General features: G+C 53.5%; 1 protein-coding gene across 3 annotated transcripts in view; it reads left to right on the forward strand.

Moving 5' to 3' along the window:
- The window catches only part of NEURL1 (neuralized E3 ubiquitin protein ligase 1), a 114,482-nt gene that overhangs the window by 76,628 nt on the left and 12,234 nt on the right, over positions 1-25,620 (forward strand). For all 3 annotated transcript variants that reach the window (XM_077748432.1, XM_077748430.1, XM_077748431.1), the window contains exons 2-3: positions 18,097-18,338; positions 18,741-19,062. In XM_077748432.1, coding sequence (XP_077604558.1) covers positions 18,237-18,338; positions 18,741-19,062 — 424 coding nt within the window. In that variant the 5' untranslated portion in view covers positions 18,097-18,236. The remainder of the gene's footprint in view (positions 1-18,096; positions 18,339-18,740; positions 19,063-25,620) is intronic.

Raw genomic sequence — 25,620 nt, forward strand, 5'->3', positions numbered from 1 at the left:
TCATTTGCTAGGTCTGCCCTAGACTTTAAGTTCTGATAGGGCAGGTTTAGTTGGGGATGTGGGTGCTAGGCCTCGGGGGACATGGATTGGGAAGGACTTGGTGGGGAGGGAGGTGGGCTGAGTATCCCAGCATGGAGATGAAGATGGCATTGAAGGCGGAAGAGGAGCAGGCAGAAAGGAATCAGGAGGCAGGGCGAGGGGCTCTCCCTAGCTGGGTAGGTTCAGAGAGCCAAAGGGGTGAAGGTTCCCTGCAGCCAGAGAGCAGATACAGCAGGGGGCTAGCCAGAAAGAGAGGGGGTTCTTTCTGAAGACTGGCAGGGTTTCTGCTGGACCAAATTGCTCCCCCAGGGCACATCCAGCCTTGCCTTCTGCCTCTGGGCTCTGAGGCATTGCAGCCCCCATGCAGGTCGTAGCCAGGTCTACTTTCTGCCGGATTTCCAGGAAAAGCTCTCTTGCTAACAGATCAGAAGTCCAGTTGTCCTCTAGTCCACAGTCTCCCCACCTTCATTTAAGCTCCATCCTGGGATATCCCCCTCTGTCCATGGGAAAACTTCTAGGCTCTGCCTCCAAATAGAATCCTTTTGATTCCTTAAGGAGAAGGTGCACCGTTCCCTTGTCTGCTCTTGCCCAAGTAAGAAGAGCCCCTGCCCTTTGGCCTTTTCTGTATAGAGCATGAGTTTTGATGCAGGCAGATCTTGGTTTGAGCCCCAGCTTGTCTTGCCTGCAGTGTAGCCTCTCTGAACCTCAGTTTAATTGCCTGCAAGATGGGTAGGACTCTACTCCTACAGGGATGTTGTGGGGATTCGGTGGGATTATGTATGTGAAATACTTACCACCATGCCTGGCACACAGTAAGTGCTCAATAAATGGTAGCCTCTTTTATAGCCTCTCCTGTAGATTGGCTTAGAGATTCTCCGTTCCTGTTCACATCCTTTCCATGCCTTCACGTCTTGTTTCACATCCTTTCCATGCCTTCACGTCCTGTTTCACATCCTTTCTAGAGACCAGAATGCTGAAATAATTCAGCCAGAGCCAAAGGAACTCCATTCCTTGATCCCAGCATGGCTTCTGCTTGGCTTCTGAAGGGAAGCAGTTGGGCCTTGCTCACCACTGGGTTCATAGTTGATATTCTATGGATGCTTGATGAGTGAATGAGTGATGTAGGTCAGTGGTTCTCTCACCCCATGTAGAAACAGAATCCTTTGGCTGAATGAAATTTTATGTGATGCCCCAGTGAATGAAACAGAGAGGGGGTGCAGTACTGGCTGCTGCTTTGTCTGTGGAGGCCTGGACACTGCTCTCGGGAGGTGGTAGGGGGGCCCCTCAGACACAGGATGTTGCCACTTCCTATTTAAATTGGGGAAGTGGACTGTAGGAAACAGGGCCCAGGCCTGCTGAGAAATCCCTTAGACAGTGGTGGTATGAAGGCCCAGGGGCCACCCAAGCACCCCTCAGTCCATTCTGCAGTGGCCACAGCGAGAGCCGCCGCCCACCTGAAGGACTTCTGGTTTGCCGCGCTTTCACTCTGTCCCCATTCCTGCTTGGTTACTGACCCCCTGTCCTGCCTCTGGAAAATGACACGAATTCCCTTCCATTCCTGAGATCTTTCCCGAGCACTTGCTCTGTGCAGGCACATTGCTAGGCTGGAGTGGAGTGAGGGCAAGTCGGGTCCAGGCCCAACCATGCTCACACTCCTGGTCCCCCCCACCCCTCCCACACCCCTCCTGCACCTTTTCTTCCTCCGGGCATCCTCCACGCCAGATGGCTGAATGACCTTTTAGAAATGTGGGTCTGGTCTTGTTGCCTCTCTGCTGAATCCTCTCAGGGGTTCCCTGCTGCTCTCAGAGGAAAGGCCAGATTCCTCACCTTGCTTTTCAAGGCCCTCTAGTGTGTCCTTTGACCACCTTGGCTTTGCCACCGGAAAGTTTCCCCCGGCTCCTCCTTCTGTGCCTGCCCCTGCTGTACCAACCTTGCTTCTAGAATATGTTGGGGCTTCCTCCAGCCACAGTGCCTTTGTACATGTCATGCTTACTCTCTGGAGCTCTCTCTCTCTCTCTCTCTCTTTTTTAAAATGTTTATTTATTTTGAGAGAGAGACGGAGGCAGAGGCAGAGGGAGAGGGAACCCTTAGCAGGCTCTGCGCTCAGTGCAGAGCCCGACATGGGGATTGATCTCATGACTGTGAGATTATGACCTGAGTCAGAATTAAGGGTTAGCCGCTTAACCCATGAGCTGTCCGGGCACCCCTGGAGCTCTCTCCCTTCAAAGGTACCTCCGTGGCACATGGGCGTACGTGCTTATCCTTCATCTTTGCTTTTTGGGAAGGCTGGCCCTAAGCCCCCCGAGAACCCTACTCCTTTCCTTCAGAACACTTTTCTAGGATTGTGATTATATGTCCTTTAGTGAGACTGCCTGATAGGTATGTTTCCCTCTGGACTGTAAGTCTTCAAGAGCCAGGGCCTATTATTGATCACCTCTGCATGCCCAGCTGAGTGTCTGCACATAGAAGTGACCATCAGTGTTGGTCAAGTTGAATTGTTCTGATGCACCCAGGGCGATAGACAAGGCCACAGCTAGGCGTGACTGTCTCTGCATAGGGCAGAGTGAGATGAGGGGTTGGGAGAGGCATAGCTTGGGGCCAGAGGAGAGACACACTCCAAGAAGGGGGGACTCACTCTGCACCTCGGGTCCCAGGGAGGCTTCCCAGAAGAGGTGTTCCCAGTGTTCAGGGAGTGAGAAGACTAGGCTGGCCATGTGAAAGGGGCTGGTGGGGAAGGGCCCAGGAAGGTGCATTAAAAGGCAGGCAGGGTGAGGGGGGTTGACTCTTCTGCACTAAGAACAGCCTCTGGAGCAACCTCTTTTTGCCTTGGTTTCCTTATCTGTAAAATGGGCATAAAAATGCAGCTTATCCCTTAGGGTTGTCATGAGGATTGAATAAGTTAATGTGGGTAGTGTGCTTAGAACTGCCTGGCACACAGTCAGTCCTGCATTTGCTATTATTATGATTATTTATCCCACAAAAGGAGTTTGGGTAATTTCCCCTCTGTTAGACTTTAAACTAGCATCCTTCCCCCAGAGAACTAGGCACGTGTGCCACGGAGCATGTGCGCGTATGTACGTGTGGCTGTGCACAACCACGGGCAAGATGCACCTGCAGAAAGGGGTAGCCTTGCGTGGAATTGTGCATCGCAGCTCATTCCAGGGAGAAGACTCAGGCCTGCCTCTGGTCTGGGAGGAGGATTAGCAGGCTGGGCTTGTGGACACTTTCACCCAGGGCCTGCCTAGCCCTCTGGCTGGTGACACTAGGTCCGACCTGAATGCCCCTCTCCCAAACCTCCTCGGGGGTGGCAATGGCAGGGTCTTGAGGTGAAGGCTCAGAGCCCAGCACAGGCCCTCGTAGTGTCCAGGCCTCTGAGTTCCTTATGATATGGGGTAGCCCCTGCCTTTCCCATAGCTCTTTTCCTAGCCCCACTGTCTCCACCCACTGGCCTTCCCTCCCCAGCCAGACCTTTCCCTGGGAACCCAGATCCCTGACCCTGAGGGCAGGGGCTGGGGGCTGGGCCAGGGCCTGGGAAAGGCCCTTGTCTTGCAGAGACCCTGCAATGGGTGATGGACTGTGAGATTGTCTCATAGACCCAGACTTGAGTCATGGCTCTGCCTCTGACCTGATGGGTCACCTCAGGCAATTTCCTGAGCCTTTCAGAGCCTTAATTTACTTTTCTGTAAAATGGACCTATCTACTGGTAGCACCTACCACCTGGAATACAAAGGAGATAGTGCCTGCAGTGCCCAACACCCTGCGAGTGCTCATTGCACAGAACGGTGTTTTGATACCTTGGGCTCTCAGCATGCCTGCCTAGGGCTTGAGGGGCCTGCCTTTCTATTGCCCTCTGCCCTCTCCGTCTGTACCTTTGCCTCTCCCGAGGGTGGTGTGCCAGGTTTTCACACTCAGGATTTCTCTAGAGACTGCATGCGTCTGTGGGAGCATGCACGCGTTGAGTAGGCACATTGCAAGGTGTGTATGTAACGGTGCCACAGTGTGTCTGGTGGGTAGGGTAAGCGTGCATAGGGGTGAATGCCTATGCAAGCCTGGGTTTGTGCATGTGCGTGGTGCAGACAGGTAGTGAGGGTGCTGTTTATTGGTGCATGTGTTTGTATGGGACACACATTACCATTAAAGGGACAATTGGAGTGGAGGTGAAAGCATGGATCCCTGGGCTTGCATCCCAGCCCTGCCACTTTCTGGGTTGGTAACCTGCTTCTCTGCCTCACTGTTCTCATCTGTAAGATAATAATAACAATGGTACCTATTGATAATAATACTGACCTTGTCACCCAGCAAGTGAGGACTGAAGGAGTTAATACTCCTAAAGCATTTGCAGGCAAACATGGAAGAAGATAGAAGCCATGGTAGCTGTTTTTTATTAAGCTCCGCTAGCCTGACTGTAAGCCCCTTGAGGATAGGACAATGCGGAACCCTCATTGCCTTGCCCTTTGTCTGCACGTAGGAGGTACATAATGACACATGAATGGCTGTAAGCCTGGGCGAGTGGGGAGGTTGTGTGCATGTGTGTGTATCTGTGATGAGGTGTGTGATGGGGAATGAGCATGTGTGCATGTTGTGTGTCTGTGTCTGTGTCTGCTCTGGCTGGGGCATCTCCAGTGCTTTCTGGAGCTCAGCTATTTCAGGAAGCCTCCAGTCTCCTCCTCCTTATGTAAATAAACATGACAGATCCCATTGCCTGTACCAGTGCGGGGAGGTGGGGGAGGCTCCGGGAGTGGGTGGGAGTGGGTGGGAGCCAGGAGGCGGCAAGCTCCAGGAGGGGTGTGCTTGCGTGTGCGTGAGTGCGTGTGTGTGTGTGTGTGTGTGTGTGTGTGTGTGTGCAGCTGGCCTCACGGGCAGGAGCCGTGTGCAGGAGGGAGTTTGTGGGGACACGGGAGGGGCGGGNTCGGTGACGAGGCCAGCCGGCCAAACGAAGGTGGCCGTGCTGCCTGCTGCCTGCGATGGGGGGACAGATCACCCGGAGCACTCTCCACGGTAAGGCCCCAGCTGATGTCGCGGGGTCTGCCCATTCCCAGCCTGGGGACCACCTGGGGAGGCTGGAGCCCGGGACACCCCGGGTGAGGGCATGGTCATCTCCCTGCTTCTTTATTCCCTGGGGGGCTCTGGGGCAGTGGGAGGGGAGCCTTTGGGTGGTTGGCACTGGGCTGGAGGAAAGCAAGGGGGGGCTGGAGAAAGCAGGAAGAGGTGGGCTTTCTCTGGCAGCTCGCAGAGGTCAGGCAGCTAAGTCTCCCCACAAAGTCTGGTTGTTCTCTTCCCTTCCTGGGGTGCTGAGCAGCCCCGACATGGGCTGTGAGGCCCTGGGTCTCCATACTGCCCTCTCCTAGAACTGAGGCAAACCATAGTTAGACAGCTGGGGGGGACCTGTTTGTAGTCCTGGGATGCAGGCCATGGAGGTCATTGCTGTGTTCCATGATGAAGACATGGAGAGATGTGTGGGCACACCCGTGTGTGCATGAGTGTGTGTGTGTGTGTGTGCCTGTGTTCACAAGGGTGCACTGGAGGTGTCCGTGGGTATGTACCTGTGCCTGCTTGTGCCGAAGCATACGGATGTGCAAGTGACAGCCTCCCACATTTCCTGACCTCAGTTCTCAAAGAGTGGGCTCTGCTAGGGAGGCCAGTGAACTTCTGACCCCTGGTGTTTACGTCCATGGTCAGACAGGTGGACAGGCGGGCAGGTGAAGGGGTGGAAAGGAGGCGCACTGATTAGCTCCCTACTTGCAGAGCTGCTTTGTGCCCTGGCTCCTGTCCCCTCAGTCTGCCCAGCTCAAGCGCTGTGGTCTTGGGAGTAACATGGCCGATGTGGCACCAGACCCAGAAGGAAAAGACTTTCCAGAGACTTGTTTTGTCATTGTTGGGCTCTGGGAGCTGGGATTTCTGTACAAACTGGCTGGTGCCAGAGTAGTGTGGGGTGACCTTGGGCAGTCCCCGCCACGCTCCCCTGTGTCCCTTGCTCCCCCCTTGGACAGGGCATTAGGAGACGGGGCAGCTTCCATCTGCTGAGTCCAGTGGGCACTAAGGAACCTGGGTGAGGCCCAAGAAGGAGGGAGGGTGGTGGCAGGAGCGACTGGGAAGCTGGGGCTGGGATTGGTGACCAGGTGGCTTCTCCCTTCCAGGCTCTGGACTTTGAGAGAGTAATTTCTAATTAAAAAAGAAAAAAGCAGGAGAGGAGACATGAGAAAAGAAAATCACTGGCTCTCTTAAAAGGAAATAAATTTGGTCCTGGGCCTAGAGGGCTAAGTGACAGATGGAAGGTCCTGGAAGACACATAATCCGGAGCCGGCCAGTGGCCTGAGGCTCGGACTAGGCTGGTCTGGGCCTGCCCCTGCGCTTCTGTGGTGCAGGGGCTCCTCTCAGGGCTCACTGGCCTGTTAGCAGAGCGTCTGGAGCAGACTGGCATTTTCCACTGGAATCAGACTTGGGCAAGCCTATGGCCTGGGAAGGACAGAGAGGCCCACAGAACAGGCCCAGGACACAGCACACTGTCCTCCAGCTGCCTTGGAGCACAGGCAGGACCACCCGAGACAGGATACGGCCTTCAAGTGCTCCCTCTGTGGAGTAGATAGAAATGTGTTAGAGTGGGGCCAAGTGTCTTCTGGAGCCTCAGTGTTCTCATCTGTTAATGGGGCATAGTAGTACCCTCCTCATAGGATTATTGTCAGGATTACGTGGGACAGTGTGAATAAGGACTGAACATGTTGAAAACCAAAAGGGCTTGGAAAAGCATTCTGAGGCCAGGGTCATAGTACCTTCCTTCCCCCCCCGCCACTCCGGGACAGGAGGATACTTGGGGTATGCAGAGAACTCTAGGAGCAGGGCAGCCAGGCTGGGTGAACGTTGGTGAGTGCTAATCAAATGCCTCATCTGCTTTACCCTCCTTCCCTCCCCCGCCCTCCGCCAGCACCACCCTCCTTAGGCTGGGCCTCCTGCCAAGCTGGCCCTGACTGCTGCCTCAACTTACCATCGACATGAGTAGGAGAGGGGAGTGGGGGGCTGTGGAGAGGGCATCTTTGCCTGCGTCGCATAGCCCCTTAGCTGGAACCTGTGTGTGCACGTCCTCACCCACATCCACAGCCCCTCAGGCTCACACCTATGCACTGGCTGTCCCGGCGGCCGTGGGTTTACCTCTTCCCGGGAGGCGTGTTGTGGGAAGTGGAGATTCAGGGGTATCAGTCCTTCCTAGGGGCGCCCTCAGCCCACACCTGATTCCCTAAGAATAGTTACATACTTCTCGATTGTATTTTCACTGTGGGCCTTGGGATTTGGGTTTGGTGTAAACTGAAGGTTTGGATTGCTGGGTGACAGAGGTGAGGGGGGTGTGACAGAGGGTGTGTTTGCGGACACGTTTTGGCTGTCTTTGTTTCTGGTGTCTGCAGATCGTGTATGCGGGTTTTGCACCTCTGTGTGTATACCGCGTGATGTGTACACATCTGTCTAATATTTAAGGGATTTCATGTTTTGCCTTCATTTCCATGTGTGAGTGGCCACATCTGTGTTACTCTCTGCCTGGGACATGTCCTTGTTACTCTGTAGATAGATGTCCGTGTTTCTGCATGAGGGTGTGTGTGTGTGTGTGTGTGTGTGTGGGCTGCTGGTGAGGACTTGGGCTCCTCTGGGACCAGCCTGGCAGGAGACCCATGGGAAAAATTAATTCCCATTTGGAAAATGGTTTCGGCAGTTACATGCTTGATGTCTTTCATCAGGCAGATTTCCAGAGCTGCTCCTAGTCTTGAGGGCAGGATTGGGGGCGGGCGGGGGAGAGCACTGAGGGAGACAGCAGCAATACCGGGAGGCCTCTTCTCCCCTCCCTCCCCTGCCCTGCCCTTCCCTGCCCTTCCCTGCCCTCTTCTTTCTTTGCCTTCCTCCTTCACCTCCTTCAGTGCTCCCCCACCAGCAAGGATAGGCCCAGTGCTGAGGGGTTGATGTGCAGATGGGCCACAACCAGACGTATGTGTCACCCCCAGGTTGGTCTCTGGACCAACAGACCCTAGATGCTGGGGTGCAGGGACTTGAGAGATGGTTCCCACTGTGGCCTTTCACAGGACAGGCTGTGGCCCAGAAGGGGAAATGGTTGGCTGAGCTTATGGAGCTGGCGGCATCAGGGGAAAGGCAGCCCTTGTCCCTGCTGCTGTTGGCTCCCCACTTCTCCTCCTTGGGTTCCTTAATTCTCAAGTGGCCAGCAGGGGAAAGGGCACCCCATGGCCTTATGAGACCTGGGATTAGCACGGAGGGAGCGGCCTGTCTCCTGGCAGCGGCTCTGGAGGCTTAGGCCAAGGTGAGCTCACAGGTGTGGTGGCTCAGCTTGATCTGATTTACTCTCTTAATCCCGCTCTGTGCCTGGCACCCAGCGGGCACCAGCAGATCGTTGGTCACTGAGTAAGAGGGAAGAGTGAGGGTACAGGCTCTGGGTGGCTGGACCGCGTGGCAGTGGGAGCTGCGAGTGGCTGGGGGGACAGGTGGGATGGAGTTGTCAGGGATGGCTTGAGGGACGCGAGACCTGAGCTGGGAATTGTGGCCAGGCAAGGCTAGAGAGGAAGGGGACAGTGGGACAGGTGTTTTTGGTGAGAGTTTGAATCCTGGTCCACTGGCTATGTGACTTTGGGTCAGTCCCTTTATCTGAATTGAGTCTCCACGTCCTCTTCACCTTGGGGATGGTAAGGTTTACCCTGAAGGTTGGTAGGAAGGATTAAGTAAGCTAATGAGCATTAAGTATACCCTGTGCATAGTAAGCACCCTATAAATGGATGGGTTCTTAGGAAGGTTTCCATGGAGGCTCCCCCAGGCCTCTGTTATGTTCGCGAGCATGTGCACACACATGCACCTGCTTCTAAGGACCAAGAATATCTCTGCACCCTCCAGCCCTTGATGGGTCTCTGGGACAGAATGTTCCTAGATGTTGTTTCCACCATCAGACACGCCCACTGGTTGTGTGTGTGCATACATGCACACACGAATGAGTATGGATCTGTGTAAGGGGAGCTAAGGGTGATGGTCTGTGTGGATTTATGTGACTGAGACATGCTTCTGCCCACAGCCCCACATTCTCTCGGGCCTGGCCTGGGGACTTGGGGGAGGTGCTGGGAAGAGAAGGACCCCAAGCTGAACCCAGAATAGTTATCCTCTAGAATCCCTTTCTGGAATCTTGGGGTAGGATGGGCGTGGGGGGAAAGGAGGGCTGGTCCTCTCCGGCAGTGAGGATGTGGGGAGGCACAGCTGTATGCACATCTGGCTGCTGGAAATGTCAGAGACTGGGATGTCACGGAGTGAGTGACAGCAGGAGGCTCAGTGTGGGGATTAACTTGGTGACAAAGATGCCAATCTTTCCCACTCCCTGCCACCGCCCTTCACCCAGCTTGTCATCATGGATTCATTCAGACTTCCAGGGAGCAGCAGGGCCTGTGTAGGCATAGCGTAGCCAGGGCTCTAGGGGAGATGATAGGGGCCCTACATGGCCCCTAACCCTGAATCACAAAGGTATGTATAGGGGGCGACAGAGGTCATGGAGAAACCAACTAGAGTGGACTGGAGGGCTCACGTGGTAGAGAGAGGATGCCTGCCGGCTCATTGGGGCTCACTGAGGGTGGCTTTCCAGGGCATTATCTGAATTCAGAACCTAGTTCTGCCACTTACCAGCTACGTCATCTCGGTAAGTGATTACCTCTCAGAGCCTGTGTTTCCTTATCTATAAAGTGGGACTGACACTGCATTGCTGCATCACACATCTATTGTTGCACAGCAAATTAACCCCAGAAGTTAGTGGCTTAAAACAATGAACACTGCATTCCCTCAGTTTCTGTGGGTCAGGAATCTTAACACAGTTTAGCTAGATACCTCCAGTTTAATGTCTCTTGGAAGACTACAGTCAGGTTGTCGGCTGGGGCTGTGGTCTCATCTGAAGGCTTGCCTGGGGGGGGCATCCATATCCAGGCTTACTCACGTGGTGACTGGCAGTCCTTGGTCCCTGCCACACAGGCTTCTGCACAGGGCTATCTCAAGACATGGGAGCTGGCTTTTCCCCACGGGAGAAACCCAAGACAGCCAAGAGAGAGTAACCGAGATGGAAGCTGAAGGCTTTTTATACCCAGTCTTGGCCATGGCATCCTATTACTTCAGCAGTATTCCATTCATTAGGAGTTGTATTCTATTCCGCTCCACACCCAAGGGACAGGGATTGCAAAAGGGGATGACTGCCAGGAGGCAGATGTGTGGATCGTCGGGGCCACCTTAGAGGCTGCTTCCTCCAGACACCTGCTTTGCAGGAACTGAGACGGTGAGGTGAGCTTGTGTGTGAAGGGCATCTGAAGCAGCATCTGATACCAAAGAAAGAACCAATTCTCACGACTTTCCTTTTCTCCTTTTTCCTGCAGGCAGGTGGGAGCTGTTAAAGGTTCTTAGGTACATCATGCAGGATCTTGGTGCTGGGCAGTGAAGGAAACCGTCCTTTTAATAGCCCTTGCTCTGATTTCTCCCTGGGATACCAGAAAGGGCAGGGCACAGAGTAGGTACTCCCTGGACACTTGCCAGTTGGTCAGTGGATTGAAGAATCAAACAGTGGCAGTTCATTCAACAATTTGGATTGAGCCCCACTCTGCTCTGTGCTCTGAGCTAGGCACTGGGGAAACAGTGGTTTCTGCCCTCAGGAGGCTCAGGGTCCATCAGGGAGACAGACACAAATAGCCCTGCAGCTTTTCCTTGCCGGAAAGCTGCACCGCAGAGCACAGAAAATGATCTGAGTGACTCTTCTCAACTCCCAAGGACGGCATGCACCCAGAACCATTATGGGTGTGGAGAAGACAGATCAGTGCATTGCCTGTAGTGGGTACCTCAGGAGATTTGCACTTAATTCTGTGGAGGAGCCAGAGTTGAGAGAGGCTACTTGGGTGCTGGGTGCTCTGTTAGGGGTTTGTGGGTGGAGTCCCTGGGGGTCCATAGCAGGGCACTGAACCTGGTCTGGGGGAAAGTGGGCTTTAAAATCAAGGTCTAAAGGGGCACCTGGGTGGCTCAGTTGGTTAAGCATCTGACTTTGGCTCAGGTCATGATTTCACAGTACGTGGGTTTGAGCCCTGCATCAAGCTCTGAGCTGACAGCTCAGAGCCTGGAGCCTGCTTTGGATTCTGTGTCTCCCTCTCTCTGTGCCCCTCCTCCACTTGTGTTTTCTCTCTCTCTCTCTCTCTCTCTCTCTCTCAAAAATAAATAAATATTTAAAAATAAATAAATGAGAAAAAAATCAAGCTCTAAAGAATGAATGAGAGAAAGGCAGGTACATAGGTGGAAAGGAGGACGGAAAGTTTCCCAGCAGAGAAATGAGGTTGGGCCAAGCAAGAGGCAAGTGAGGGAGGTGGGCCCCTTTAAGGACCCCAGAGAAGTTCACATCTGCCCCGTTTGACAATCCTCTCTCCCACCCAGGCCCCCTCTGTACCTGCTCTTCCACCCTTCAGACTGGCTCCCGCAGTCTTTACCCCAGAGAGAGCCCTGTACAGTGCATGCAGCCCAGGATTAGGGCATTTGGGATGAGAGAAAACAGGGATGTCTGGGCTGAAAAGAGCTGGTCATTTCCTACAGGGGTGTTTGCTGCTTTTATAAGAAAAAAATAAGACCTTATGCTGGGGCCAGGTGTTCAAGTTTGCAATATTCTTCTGCATCTATGAACTCACTGGGTCCTCACAACAACTTGGAGAGATGGGCAAGGCAGCTATGATGACCCTATGTTTTACAGAGAAAGAAATCAAGGTCCAGAGAGGTGAAGTGACTTGCCCAGAGTCACAGAGCATGTCTGTGGCATGGCCAGGGTTTTGAACCCAGAGCCTCCTGACTCTAGGGTTCATGTTCTTTGTCTTCTGATCCTTATTATCCAGAACGTGAGACGGCTACCCTTCACAGGATGTGCAAACAACTGTGCCAGCCCTGGTATTCAGGCCTCCAGTTTCAGAACCAGGTGATCCTGAACACGGTGATGGGGTGGGGGAATAGCTTGGGCAAAGGTGTGGAGGTGCGAAAGCACAGATTGATGGCAGTGGCAATAATAATCATTATTGTTATATAATAAGTATTAATAACTTAATCTTTCTTCATTATTAATACAATTAATAGCTGCTAAATAATAGTAATAATAATAATAATTATTATTATTTTAGCAACCACCTACTGGGTTAGTTTTAAGATTCCATGAAGATCTGCCATGATTCCCATTTTACAGATGAGAAAAGTGAGGCTCCAGGGGTCCTACCGTTAGTGACAGAGCTACTGGGTTTGGAGGCAGCAGACCTGGGTTCAGATCTGGATGGCTAACTCCACTTCTGAGGACCTGTGTCGTAGCATCACTGGGGGCATAACGAACACCCTGCCTGTTAAGTCACATAGAGGTTGCTCATTGTCATTAGTATTGCTCTCTGTCTATTGTTGGCAGCCACCTCAGCCCGGCCTGGGCATCCTGGGCCCTGCCAGGATGGTTCTGGGGCAGAGCTTGGCCCGGGGCAGTGGGGAGGTCACTCTGGAGGCTGCATTGTATCGGGGTTCCTCCCCCTGGAACCCCACCAAGAGGCAGGAATGTGGTCCAGGGCTAGCTGAGGGTCACCTGAAAGGCAGGCCAGGCTTGTGTCTGGCACCTCATAAATGCCCAGGAGGAATGGCTGTGGGGAAGAGTTTCCATTGTGTCAGCAGCAGCCTCTCCTGAGGGGGGGATGTGCCCCCATTGTGGCCCCTGAGAAGCTTGTAAACCTGTCATTAAAGGGGGCCTCCCTGAGATCTCTGCTAGGAGCCAGATGGTGAGACTGGGGCTCCACTCTGGACCACTGGCTGCTGGGGGAGTAGTGTCCCAGCATCTTGAGGTCCTTTGCTGTGGCTGCTCCTCCAGCTGGGACTGGCCAGCGCCTCCCCCACACAGCCTTTCCCCACAATGCCTGCTATCTTGGATTTACAGGGAAAATGGGCTCTAGTAGTAGATGCCGAGTAGGGTAAAGGACCCCTAAATAGCACTGGAAGATCAGGATTCAAGTCCCAGGTCTGCCACCTCATTGCTGTGTGGGCTCAAGCAAGCTGATTAACCAGTCTGAATCATAACTCATCTGTAGAATGGAGACCTTAAGGGTCGTAGTGTCTGTTGAAGTGCAGAGAGGGAGCCTTTTAGATGGTGTAGGGACGAAGCCTTGCCCCCAGCCACCCCTCTGGCCCTTAATATCAGAGCTGTGCTCAGGGTTAATTCTCATTCTGCTTTCTCTCCTTCCTCCCCACTGGACTGTAATGCCAGCTGAGGGGGAGGAGGGAGATCACAGGCAAGGACAGCAGGGCTTGGGGAGGTGGTGAGCCCCCTGGTCTGGACCACCATGTTGGACGGTTCGGAGGGCACAGTTCCTTATACAGTCTGTGCAAATGGCACCTACTGGAGGCATGCAGGGCAGAGCCATTGTGGCTGTGTGCGGAGGCCCTGGCCCTTGTTCAAAGAGAAGTGACAAGGCCCCTGGTGGCAGGGAGGACAGGAGTGGGCGGGGCCCAGGGATGCTTCTTTTTCAGGTGGGATCAGCAGGTTGGATATGGGGTCCTCTGAGACTCCACTGGGGCCTGGGGGCATGGAGGGCTGGTGGGTTAAGGTCAGGAGTTCGGGTGGGGTCTGCCAAATAGCAGGGGACGGTGGTCACTTGGAGATACCCAGCAGGCCAGAGAGGGTTTTCACATCATCTCCACGGAGGTGGCACGGTGGATTTGATGACTCAGAGCTGAGTACAGAGAGAAGGGGCAGAGGACAGCCCCGGAAGCTACACTGTGGGCAGGAGGGGGCAGGCATGGGATTTTGCATGTCCAGGAATCAGTGAAGGTGCTTTGCAGCTTCCAAAATGCTCCCCTCATACCCACTTCAGAGGCTTAAGGCCGAGAGCAGCAGGCCCGAGCAGACTTCTGGGTCCTAGGCACTGCCTGCGAGGGGTGACGGGGGCTGTAGCTGCCGGAGATTGCAGCCTCCCTTTCCTCCATCTCAGCGAAGACCTGATTTGTTAGTTGTTGTTGTTGCTTTTGAGGTGTTCTTTATAGACCACAACAGTCATTCTCTTTAAGTGTGTAGTTTGGGGAGTTTTGACAAATGTGTAAGTTGTGCGAGCACTGCCGCAGCTAAGCTAGGACATTTCCATCATCATGAAAAAACTCCCCGTGTGCCCCTGTGTCTTCCTCTTCCCAAACTGCAGCACCCACTGGCCTGTCTAGTGCCACAGTTTTGCCTGTTCCAGAGCGTCCTACAAAATGGAATGAGAGCCTGTGCGGCCTCGGAGGCTGGCTTCTCTCACTCGGCACAGTTTCGAGGCTCCTCTTTATTACACCGTTATTGTTCACTGCTCTTGCAGAGTGGATTCACTGTGCGCATGCACTGAGTTTTACATCCAGCCATGTGTACAGACAATGTATGAAATGGGGTTTGTGTTTCTGTCTTGGTGGCATACACGTGTGTCATGAAAACAACAGAATAGAATGCCAGGTGTCCCCCACTGTGCTCCTTGAAATGATTTTACATGGTACATGGATGAACAGTTTTTTTCCATATTTTATCAGATTGTGAGCTTATTTTATAAGTTTATTTTTGAGAGAGAGAGCTAGCTGGGAAGGAGCAGGGAGAGAGGGAGAGATAATCCCAAGCAGTCTCCACGCTGTCAGCGCAGAGCTTGACACAGGGCTCAAACTCAAGAACCACAAGATCAGACCTGAGCCAAAATCAAGAGTTGGATGCTTAACTGACTGAGCTACCCAGGTGTACCAGTTGTGAGCATATTTTAATGTGCATTTAAAAAACTGTGTCCAGCACACCAAACGCATGTTTTCCTGGCTCTTTAATGCTTCATGGCTAAGACACAGACCTTGCTGTTGCACTGCCTGCGTTTGATGGCTAGAGCCTCTTTCTGCCAGCTGTGTGACCTTGGGCAAGCCGCTCGATCTCTCTGAGGATCAGATGCCTCAGCAGCAACATGGGCCAGCAATGTGCCTCCATCCCTGTTAAGTTTGCCGTGAGGATGAAAGCAGTCAGTGCAGGCCAAACTCCCTGTTTGGAGCCTGGCACCTATCAGCACTTGGCTGCTATTATTATTAGGTGCATATAGCGCATGTGCGCTGGGTGTGTGATTTATGTGCACATCCCTGTGTACGTGAATACATGTGCACGCACACTACATGCGGGATTCCTGGCCTAAGGGATAAGGGAAGGGATAACTCTGGTAGGGTCTGGATTACCTTCATGTGCTCACAGGTGTATGTGTGTGCCCATGAAAGTGCCTTTCTGAGGCCACGTGTCTGGGTGTACATTGTGTCCCCAAGGTCCAGCGTTTCCTTATCCTTCTCCATCCTTCTGCTGTCAGCCAGGGTGGTGGGCCTGTGCTACCCTCGCCCACCCCAACCCCTGCCTGTGGGAAGGAGGCCAGGGGGATGGTCCTTCCAGGGCCTAGGTCTCTGGTCCCTGGGTGTCTCCACCATGTTGCCCAGAGCTGGTGTTTTCTGGATCTTTATGCAGGACCGTGGGACCCCCCCTGGGATGGGTGGGAAGGAGAAGAAGCATTTTGAAGGAAGCCGAGGTCCAGCAGTTGGTCTGTGGATTCTGAGCAGAGGCTGGGAAAGAGTCCCACCGGAGAGGCTCTAAGCAGGTTTAAACAACTGCTTTATTGAGTTATATTGACATACCCTTAACCACATGTGTTTAGAGTGTATAATTGGGTGGGTTTTTACATGTGCACACACCCATGGAACCATCGCTGTAAGCCAGATGGCAAACACATCCGCCATCCAAACACTCCCTTGTGCCCCTTGCTAATTCCTCCCCCTGACCCCCACCCTTCCCAGGTAACCTCCAATCTACTTGTTATTACCAGAGCTTAGTGTGCATTTCCTGGATTGGGACAAATGGGACAGGGTGTGGGTAGGGTGGGGGGCCGTGGTTGAAAGGAACAGAGGCCCTGTGGTTACTCCATGGATTGTGTTTGCTTGTATTTCAAAACCGGCTTTTTTCAGAAAGCATAATTATTTGGAAATTCATGTTATCAGTAGTTCATTCCTTGTTTACCACTGAGTACTATTCCGTTGCATAGACCTGCCACAATTTCTAGTCCATTTACTATGAAGAGTCAAGCTGTGTCTGAAGGTGGCCTGATCCCAGTGTGCGTCTCTCCCAGGCAGGGCACCTGTAGGTCACCTGTAGCCACGTTGTGCCCTTCACCCCAACTGTCTCCTTCCCTGGAACGACTTCCCGGCTCTGCACTATCCACGGCCCACTCAGCCTCTTCCAGGTAGCCTTCCCAGACTGAATGGGCCTCCTCTGAGCAATTCTCACCTTTATTGTGTGGTGGTTTGCAAAGGCCTTGAGCAGTGTTCTGTGATTCTAGTCTTCTCTTTGCAGTGAAAGCAAGGGGAACTCCTTCTTGTTCCAGCCCTCCCTCCCTCCCATGCACAGGATGTCTGACCAGCCATGGACTGTAGACTTTTGGGTCTGGGCCCTCTGGGAAGAAGGAAGCAAAGATGCAGAGTGATGCAAAGTGATGCAAACATGGCCTGGACTGAAGGCTGGGTCTTCCTAGCTCAGGACAATCCTCTCTCCATTGCCCTTCCCTCCCAGTCTTCCTCTCCTTCCTGGAAACTTCTCCTCCCCTTTAGGTAGTGGAAGGCCTCAGGGCAGGCCTGATGTGGACTGAGCTTTCTGCATTATTAAATCACAGCCATGGAGGAAGCCATCTCTGAAACACCCCAGAAGGCCTCTGTCACATGCGGTGGTTTCCTTCTTCCCCAACCCGTCTTCCCCATCCTCCATGTGTCCCTCCTCAAGTTGATGGCATAGGCAGGGGCTAACCTTCCTGATGGATGCAACCCAGATCTTGGGGAAGAAATGAACATCCCCACTTCCTTGCCCCCAACTTCCAGGATTGCATTAACATTCCTAGCACTGCTAATATACATTTTAGAGCCGCAGGGTGTAGAGGCCACCTGTTGTGCTAGAGCAGGGAAGTAACTTCCCTAAGGTCACACAGCCAGTTAGTGACAGACACAGGCCACCCGGTACCTCATCCATGTTCTTTCCTCTCTCTGTCCTGTCTCCCGGACACCAACCTCACATGCTTGTAACATGCATTCTGCCCTGTCTCCTCTCACATGCTTCTAATGTGCCTTCTCCTGGACTGAGCCCTGTCTTGTACTCTAACCCGTTTTGCAGAGAGGTAGAGCCGTGTGCAGGAAGAAGCAGCGTGTCTCCCTGGCCAGAGGTGCTCGAGGCAGATCTGCATTCTGTTAGGAAGCCTGGGTGCAGAGCCGCACCTGTGTGCAAGATGTTGTGGGCATGGGTGGTGGAAAGCAGGGAGGCGGCCTGGGGCGGAGGGAAGTGGCCCTGAGGGAGGGAAGCGGTGGGCGTGGTCCTGGGGCTGCTGCACCCACCTTGCTGGTGTCCAAGGGCAGCCCTGTGGCCATGTGTTCACTGCGGCTCAGCCTCATCAGCCCAGCTCCCGTACCCTCTCTTCCTCTTCTCCTCCTCCAGGAGGCTTTCCTGAGAAGTGACCTGCCCGTCCATCCTTTCGACACTTACAGTGTCTGCCATTTTTATTGTGATTCCTGTCTGGGTCTTCTTTCCTTTCCTGGACTGGTGTCTTCTTGGGGATGGGGTCCATGTTCGTTTCATGGCTGTATGTCCAGTGCCTAGGACCGGGCTCGGTATTCAGTAGATAGATAATGAATATTTGCTGAACAAAATCAATGACAGTGGTAGTGAGTGGCAGTGTGCGGTGGTGGGTGTTGGCTTTATCACAAGGGCGGATGGTGGAAGACAGACGGTGGTAAATACTAGTGAGTAGCAGGAGATGGTACCTGACGGTGGGTGGGAGGTGGTGGGTGAAGGACCAGGGAAGATGGTGATAGATACTAAATGGAGGTAGATGGCAAAGTGGGACATAGCAAGAGGTGGTAGCAGGTGGCCTGAGGTGGCAGTGGATGAGTTGCAGTGGTGGTGGACATCCTGGGCAGTGGGCAGCTCCTGCTGTGCCCAGGGGCCTTTGTCACACTCTGATGTTGCAGCCTGTTCTTTTGCAGACTCCATTGGGGGCCCCTTCCCTGTCCCCTCTCACCGATGCCACCACAAGCAGAAGCACTGCCCTCCGGTGCCGCCCGGCGGGGGGCTCCCAGCCACGCCACTTCTCTTCCACCCGCACACCAAGGGCTCCCAGATCCTCATGGACCTCAGCCACAAGGCCGTCAAGAGGCAGGCCAGTTTCTGCAACGCCATCACCTTCAGTAACCGCCCAGTCCTCATCTACGAGCAAGTCAGGCTGAAGGTGGGCCCCCTCTCCCTGCTCTCTCCACCTCCCTGGGCCTCGAACCTTCTCTCTCAGCACTGCCTTCTGTTACAGCCATTACTACACCCTGCCCTTCTCTTGCCTCTGTGCCTCCCCTTCTGCTCTTCCTCATCCCTCCTCACGCTCTTCCCTCTCCCTACTCCTTTCTCAACCTTCCCCGTGTGACAGAGAAGGACCCGGGGAGGGGAGTGGCCCAGGGGACCACAAGCTGTCACTACACAGTGGGAAGGCTCCCAGAGGATGGGAAGGAGGGCAGCTGGGTGGTGTGACTCCCCATGGGGCTCTGCTGAGAGGGACACACTCCCTCCCCTGGGGCCCCTGGCCATGGTGGGGAGGCGGGGCCAGCCCAGGGTGCTGTCTGAGGCCATCTCTTCCACCCAGATCACCAAGAAGCAGTGCTGCTGGAGCGGGGCGCTGCGCCTGGGCTTCACGAGCAAGGACCCATCCCGCATCCACCCTGACTCGCTGCCCAAGTACGCCTGCCCCGACCTGGTGGCCCAGAGTGGCTTCTGGGCCAAGGCGCTGCCCGAGGAGTTTGCCAACGAGGGCAACATCATCGCCTTCTGGGTGGACAAGAAGGGCCGCGTGTTCTACCGCATCAACGACTCAGCAGCCATGCTCTTCTTCAACGGGGTCCGCACAGCCGACCCGCTCTGGGCCCTGGTGGATGTCTATGGCCTCACGCGGGGCGTCCAGCTGCTTGGTGAGTGCCCGCTCCCTGTGCCCCTTTCAGTGCGGGTTGCGCTTCTGGGTGCTGGGGCCTGACATTGCTCCCTCCCATTGGGTGCGGGGACCCCTCTCCCGCTGGCAGGGCCCCAGGGCCTAGAGGGCACTGGGAGAGCTTGGGGAGCCTTCGCGTGCCCTGCGGATGCACCCATCCTTTGGACCCACAGTGGAGTGAGGGGTGCCTGGCTGGGATTTCTGCCCTCCAGGGCCCCTCGGGTTGTGCCTTTGAGCAGCGCACAGCCTTCATCATAAATGGCATCGAAACCACAGTGCAGTGAGCACTTAGCGTGAGCTGGGCACTTCATTATTGCCCTTCTGATAGCATCCTGGGAGGCAGATTCTATTAGTGGAACCTCTGGAGGCAAGACTCAAGCTCGGGGAGGTTAAGTTGTTGGCCCCAGGAGACGCAGTGGGTGAGGTGTGGAGCCAGCACTCGGTCCCAAGTGAGCCCCGGCCCTTGGGCTCTGATCCCCCCAGGAAGTCCAATCTCGCCCTAGTGCTTCGTGCAGGGATGTAAGGGAGGAGAGTGGAAGGCACTAGGGTGGCTGAGACTTTTCTGGCTGCACCTGGGTACCCGGGGTGAGTGAGGCTGCTTCAGGGGAGTGAGAGGGCATGCATCCTGTGTGAGGCAAGGAGGAGCCTCAGAAGGCAGCCTGTGGTGCCACGGTGCCAGGCTTTCTCAGAAGGGCACACATGAATCCTAACATGCGAGTGCTGGAAGGGACCTCGGGGAGTCTCAGGCTCCTCGGGGAATCCAGGTCACCTGACTCACTCGTGCACATGCTGGCAAGCGCAGGTGCGTGCGCACACATAGACTGGGTACAGGTCAGCTCATGGGCAAAGTCGCTGTGTCTCCAGGCGGTGCCTGCCTTAGCCTCAGCTTTCCCATCTATAAAATGGGCTGTTGGGAAGATGAAGTTAAATTAAAGAAGCTGTGAGTAGAGTGCCCTGCACGGTCCTGGGTATGCAGTCAGTGCTTAGCCTGTGCTTGCTCTTCCCGCCTCCCATCCCTGCCCCCATCTCCCTGCAGGGAAAAATGCCATGGAGGTGGTTGGAAACTTTTTTTTTATACTTTTTTCCCTCTGTGGCTTCAGAGCCTAGAAACGGTGAAGCTCTTTTTTACTCAAAACACCTCTATTTGAGTAAAAAAGACAGTGAAAGTAAAAACAAGTGAGTAATTGTCAGAAGCCTTTCTGTTGAGTTCCAAACATCAGGAGGCTGTTTTTATTAATTAATAGAATGGGAACTTTCTGTTTTTCAACTCAGGAAAGTGTTTCTACGTTCACATGGACAAGTTTAAGAGCCTGAAAGCAGGCTCTTCTAAGTCTTCAAAAATGGAGAAGGGAGCGGAGGCCGCCCTGGGAGAATTCCCTTTGTGAAATGGGTGCACTGCCAGGGCAGGGCCTCTACCGCCCAGCAAAGGAAGGGCAGTGCTTATGCCCCCGGGCTACAGAGTCAGAGGGACCCAGCTGGGATCCTGGCCTCACCCTACACTAGCTGTGGGGGCCTCAGTTTCCTTATCTGTAAAATAGGGGTAGGTAATAATAAGTAACTGTTGTCAGGGTTACTTCAAGGCTTGAAGAGCAGAGTTAGGTGAAGCAGCTTACACGTAGTAGGTATTAATGACTGTCAGTAGTGCGCACCCATCCTGGAGAGGGTGAAGCTTAATCCAAGGTTCAAGTGAACACCTTCCCACTGCTCTGATATCCTTAGGGCCTCACACTTCAAGGCACTGGAGTTTCAAAGCCTGAGTTTGCACTCCAGCCTGGACGCTTCTGTCTGGGCCTCAGTCTTCTCGTCTGTAAAGAGTTTGTGAATACTATGGCTTAGCCCAGGGCTGGGCCAATGGTGGGAGATAGAAGTGTCTCCACTCTTGAAAAAGGTTATAGTCTTGTTGGGCGGGGGGGTGGGTAAAGGAAAGTGCGGGCAGCATTCTTGCTTTCCCCCTTCCTAGCAAAGAATGCCTTTTCCTACAGTCGAGGCCCAGCTCAAAGGCCACCTCCTCCCTGAAGCCTTCTGGAGCTGAGTTCTCTTCTCTGTTTCTTGTGTTCCCCCACATGGCGTCTGTGTTTCTCTCAGCACTGAGGCACTGGCGGAGCCTTGGTCCAACCATATGTCTTGCACGAGACAGGGAAGGCTTTGAAGACGAATCTGTTCTTTCCCCACTGGGTGTCTCTCCAGAGTGGAGCCTTGTGTGTGGTGTGTGGAGGACACCAAGGGTTATTTGGAGGCGCGGTTAAGGGAGAGTGGTGGGAAGGTTAACTTGTTAGATGAATGAAAGTGGCTGGGGCAGAGGTAGACCCAGCTTTGCTCTCATAGACAGCTGCAGTCTCCCTGGGAAATTAGAGCAAACCCTCCAGACACAGTCCGGGCAGAACCCAAGAGAAGCCCGTAAATTGTTTAATGCTGTAGTCATAGGATCCTTTCCATCTGCCAAGATGGTTTCCATCCAGCTATCTCATTTAATCTCTCAGCAGCTGGCCTTGGACAGAATGTTTTTCTTTCATTCCCATTTGTCAGGGAGAAAACTGAGGCCCATGGAAGACTCGGCCTGCGTAGGGATGCAGCAGAGCTGGGGTTTGAACAGGGCGTTCTGATGCCAAAAGCAGTACCTTCCCCAATAAACCTTCAGCAGGTTTAAGTGTGGAGGGAGGCAGGAATTGAGAGGAGGCTGGGGTCTGGAGGGAGGATGGAGTCCAGGAGGGCTTCTTGGAAAAGGGGACTTAGGCTGGGCCTACAAATTCTAGGAGGGTCCGGGGAGGAGGTGGTGATGGGGACATGCCAGGGTAACTTCCAAATCTCAGGGGCCTAGGGAGGGCCCCACCTGAGGGCACAGCCCAGGTGCCCTCACCCGGCCTGACCCTGTTACCCCTCTCAGACTATAAATGGGTTTTCCCCACAGTATTTTCACTTGCCTCTGGATTTCCCAGCAGGTTCCTCTCTATACATTGGATAAGGCTGAGGCCCCAGCAGATTCCTGTCCTAGCTATAAATCACCATAATCCCTGTATTTTCAAACACTGATTATAGCCCCTGAATTCAATTAGCAGATTAAATTATCTCTTTGTTTTGTTCTTCCTAAAGTGATTTCTTTTTTGTGTAGAAACAAAGAAAGCCATCCAAGATCTCTTCAGAGGTAGGGATGCTGTCTACACTCTCATTCTGTGGCCTCCCCTCTGATATAGTCCCAGGGTCAGCCTCCTTCCCTCTCCTCCCCACTTCCCACGCAGCACCCCCACAACCCTGCCCTGATCTCTCCGGTGCCTCTGGCTTTCCCTGCTCTCCTCCTAAGCCATCTTGGCTTCGAGTTTCTCCTTCCCCTGAAGAAATCATTCTCTACCTTGGCAGCTCTGTTGTCTTTCCCGAGGTGATTGCCTCCCAGACCAGTGTCTCATCTGCAGGGACTTCCTGCTAGGCCTGCCCCCCTCCCTTTCTGCCTCTCTCTGGGACCTGTGACCAAAACCCTCCAAATCCTACCTGGCCCGTAATCTGCTCTTCACATCAGAAATATCCTGGGGTACTTGGCACCTAGCAGACACGCAAGTCAGGCTATGGGCAGGTTGTCTGTGTCTCCTGCCAGACTGGAGGCACGGGCTGGCATCTCTTCCTGAAGTGACACCACCAAGGGGGTGCCCCGTCCCAACCCCACACCGCCCTAACATAACCCCGGCCCCCTGGTGCCCACCCCATGACCCCTGCAGGCCTGCTTCAAGCCTTGCAGGCGCCCCTGATATGCTGGAGTTCAGGAGATTGCTTCTGTCCTCAAGGTGTCCTGCCCAAGCCTAGGCTGGTATTTCCAAGAATAATAGCTACCTACCTCCAGGAAGAAGGACCTGCGGGCAAGCAAATAGACACAAGTTTTATGGGGAGATTAATCCTTGGAGAGATAAGCTCCTATCCCAATTCTTCAAGGTCTCCCTCCTCCTCTTAGAAATGTTGGCTCAGAGAAGGGCAGCTGTGGGCTCTGGCAGAAAGCTGGTGAACCGACTCTACTAATAGGGTGCTTCTGATACCCCTCTGCCCACCACAGCCTAGGTACAATGCAGGGACATGGGGGAGGGAAGCATATGAATTGAAAACTTGCCCCCTCTCTTTGAAGAGTGTTTATTTGGGGGGACACACCATGTAATTGCTCTGAGATGATCCAATTCTGCAGTGAAACATGGCTGAAGAGTAGAGCCGTGAATTGGGGGTGGTACAGTTGGGGAGCGATCCAGGACTTCTGTAGGAGAGGAGTTTCAGGTCAGGAACCAAAGGAGCTAAAACGCACAGACTGGTTGGGGAGGAACAGTTTAGGTTGGACCGGAGGGCTATGTGTGGGTACAGAGGTGAGGAATTACATTGGCATCATCAGTCAGGGAGCAGACCCTTCAAGGGAGGGAGTGAAGGGAAGAGGCGAAGGTGACCTGTGGAGAACGGGTGTGCACAGGTGGGGCTATGTGCATGCATTGCAGGGGAGAGAGCCGTGAAAGTAGAAAGCTTCTGGCAGCTTCCTTAATGTCAATGTCTTTGAAAAGGAGAAAAGGTGGCCCAGAGGTGGGAGAGGGCCTGTCCAAATTCCCCAGCTCATCAGAAGCCAGACTGGGCATAAGGTCAGTGAGAAGACATTGCCACATCAAAATGGTAGCGGCTGAGCTCAGGAGGCCACTGAGGGTGGGCTCCCAAGGGCTCATGGCATTCTGCTTCATCCCAACCTGTGCACATGTTCCCAAGTCCTGGTAAAAGACCTGCCTCTTGAGGATGGAGATCTAGACTCTCAGGGAGGGTAACTTTCTGAGGGCCAGGCTGCTGCTGGACTAGTTTCCGGGCTATTGAGCCAGCCTGGCTTCCCTGCAATGAGAAGCCTGGGCCTCTCCGGAGATAAGGCCTTGGGGTAGGTCTCCCATTCAGGGTGTGCCTCAGCTTGGCAGCAAGACGGACGTGAGCCATCCTGCTCAGCGGAGGACCACACTGCCATCTGGGCCTTCCGCTTCCCAGGCTAAACCAATATTTACCTTCAGCTGTGGCTCCCAGGGGCTGAGAGGCAAATATTAGTTTAAGACCTGAGCAAAGCTCTGGAGCTGGGGGAAAGAACTGAGGATGCTGATGGCAAGTTCTTCTTCTTTGACAGTTTTTTTTCTTCTTGATTAAAATGAAATTTTGTTGTTTCTCCTGCTTCTGAGACTCTTCCCAGCACTTCCTTTCTGCTCCTCCCAGATTCTGCTAATCATAATCAGGGCCCAACTCCAAATCCTCTCCTCCACCAGGAAGCCTTCCCTGACCTCCCCTATTCCTATGACCCTTCCTCTTCCTGACCCCCTGAGGTACATGAAGGTCTAGTGGTATCAGCAGTTCTGCATCATGTATTGTTTTGCTCTTTAAGATGACAGCATACATCCTTTATATGTATTATAAAGAAAGTTATTGTTGTACTTGTTCTGCAGATAAGGAAACAGAGTCTCAGAGAGGTCTGATAACTTGCTTACAGTCACACAGCTTGGAAGAAGTGGGACTTGGGCCCAGGAACATGGGCTGTATTCGTTCTTAGCTTCTCTAACCGAGTTCACCCGGTCCCCTGTTAAGTCTGGATACCTCCCAAGGGTGTGGTGTTGGCCCTCCTGTGTCTTCCAGGAGAGGGTTTACGAGAGCTCAGGGGGTCGGCGATCAGCTGTACATGTTGGGCATCGATAGTCCACAAGAGCCCCCGCAGGGTGGCCTGGGGAAGTGGGGGTGCCCAGCATCCCAAGTCAGCCGTGAGGGTGGTCTGCCTGCTTCCTAGTTCCCTGAAGGCTCCTGAGGGCTTTATCTGGTTGTTATTACAGTGCACTCTGGGTTCGTTTGTTTGTTTTTACCAGAATGAATATTTTATAAAAAGTGCAACCATATATGATTGGCAATATTAGACTGTTTCTAATACTCAGAAATGGCAGTTTCAGATTCTCCACCTAGTATCTCTCTGGTCCAAGCTATAGTTTGGGGGAGCTTGAAGAGACCTGGGGGCCCCGGGTAGGGTGTGTATCGTGGAGGAGCCGGGGCCTTGCAGTCCTGGGGACAAAGCCCTCGTTGCAGAAGCCGGGCGCCTGATTGAATCAGCACTTGACGTGGCCACTTACGAGCTTTGGGCAAGGCTTCCAGCTTCTCTGTGCCCCAACTACCCCATCTGTTATTTGGACATAATTATACATGTGCCATTTACCTCAGAGAGTCTGTGAGGCTCATGAATATGTACAAGTGTTTATGTAAATAGCAAGGGCTGTATTTTTTAGGTTAAAAAGGAATACTTAATTTAAAAATACCATCAAATAGACAACCCCCAAGCAGTCCTCTTATTAGAAGAGGAGGCCTTAAAACCAAGTCCCTGTATCCGGGTGAAATTCAAACCATTCTGTCTAAATTGTTTCTTGGAACAAGATCTATGGTTCTCTAGCTGGGTTCCTTGGAACGCTGGGGTTCCACAGAGGCATCTTTGAGGCGGCTGAGTTGGCAGGCTCTATGGCTTCTTCTTAGACTTCGACCAGAGATTTTGGTTTGGTTGGACAAAAAGATTCCACTACTT

Source organism: Crocuta crocuta, unplaced genomic scaffold (genome assembly GCF_008692635.1).
Source record: "Crocuta crocuta isolate KB4526 unplaced genomic scaffold, BGI_CrCroc_1.0 scaffold619, whole genome shotgun sequence".
In the NCBI taxonomy this organism is placed as follows: domain Eukaryota; kingdom Metazoa; phylum Chordata; class Mammalia; order Carnivora; family Hyaenidae; genus Crocuta; species Crocuta crocuta.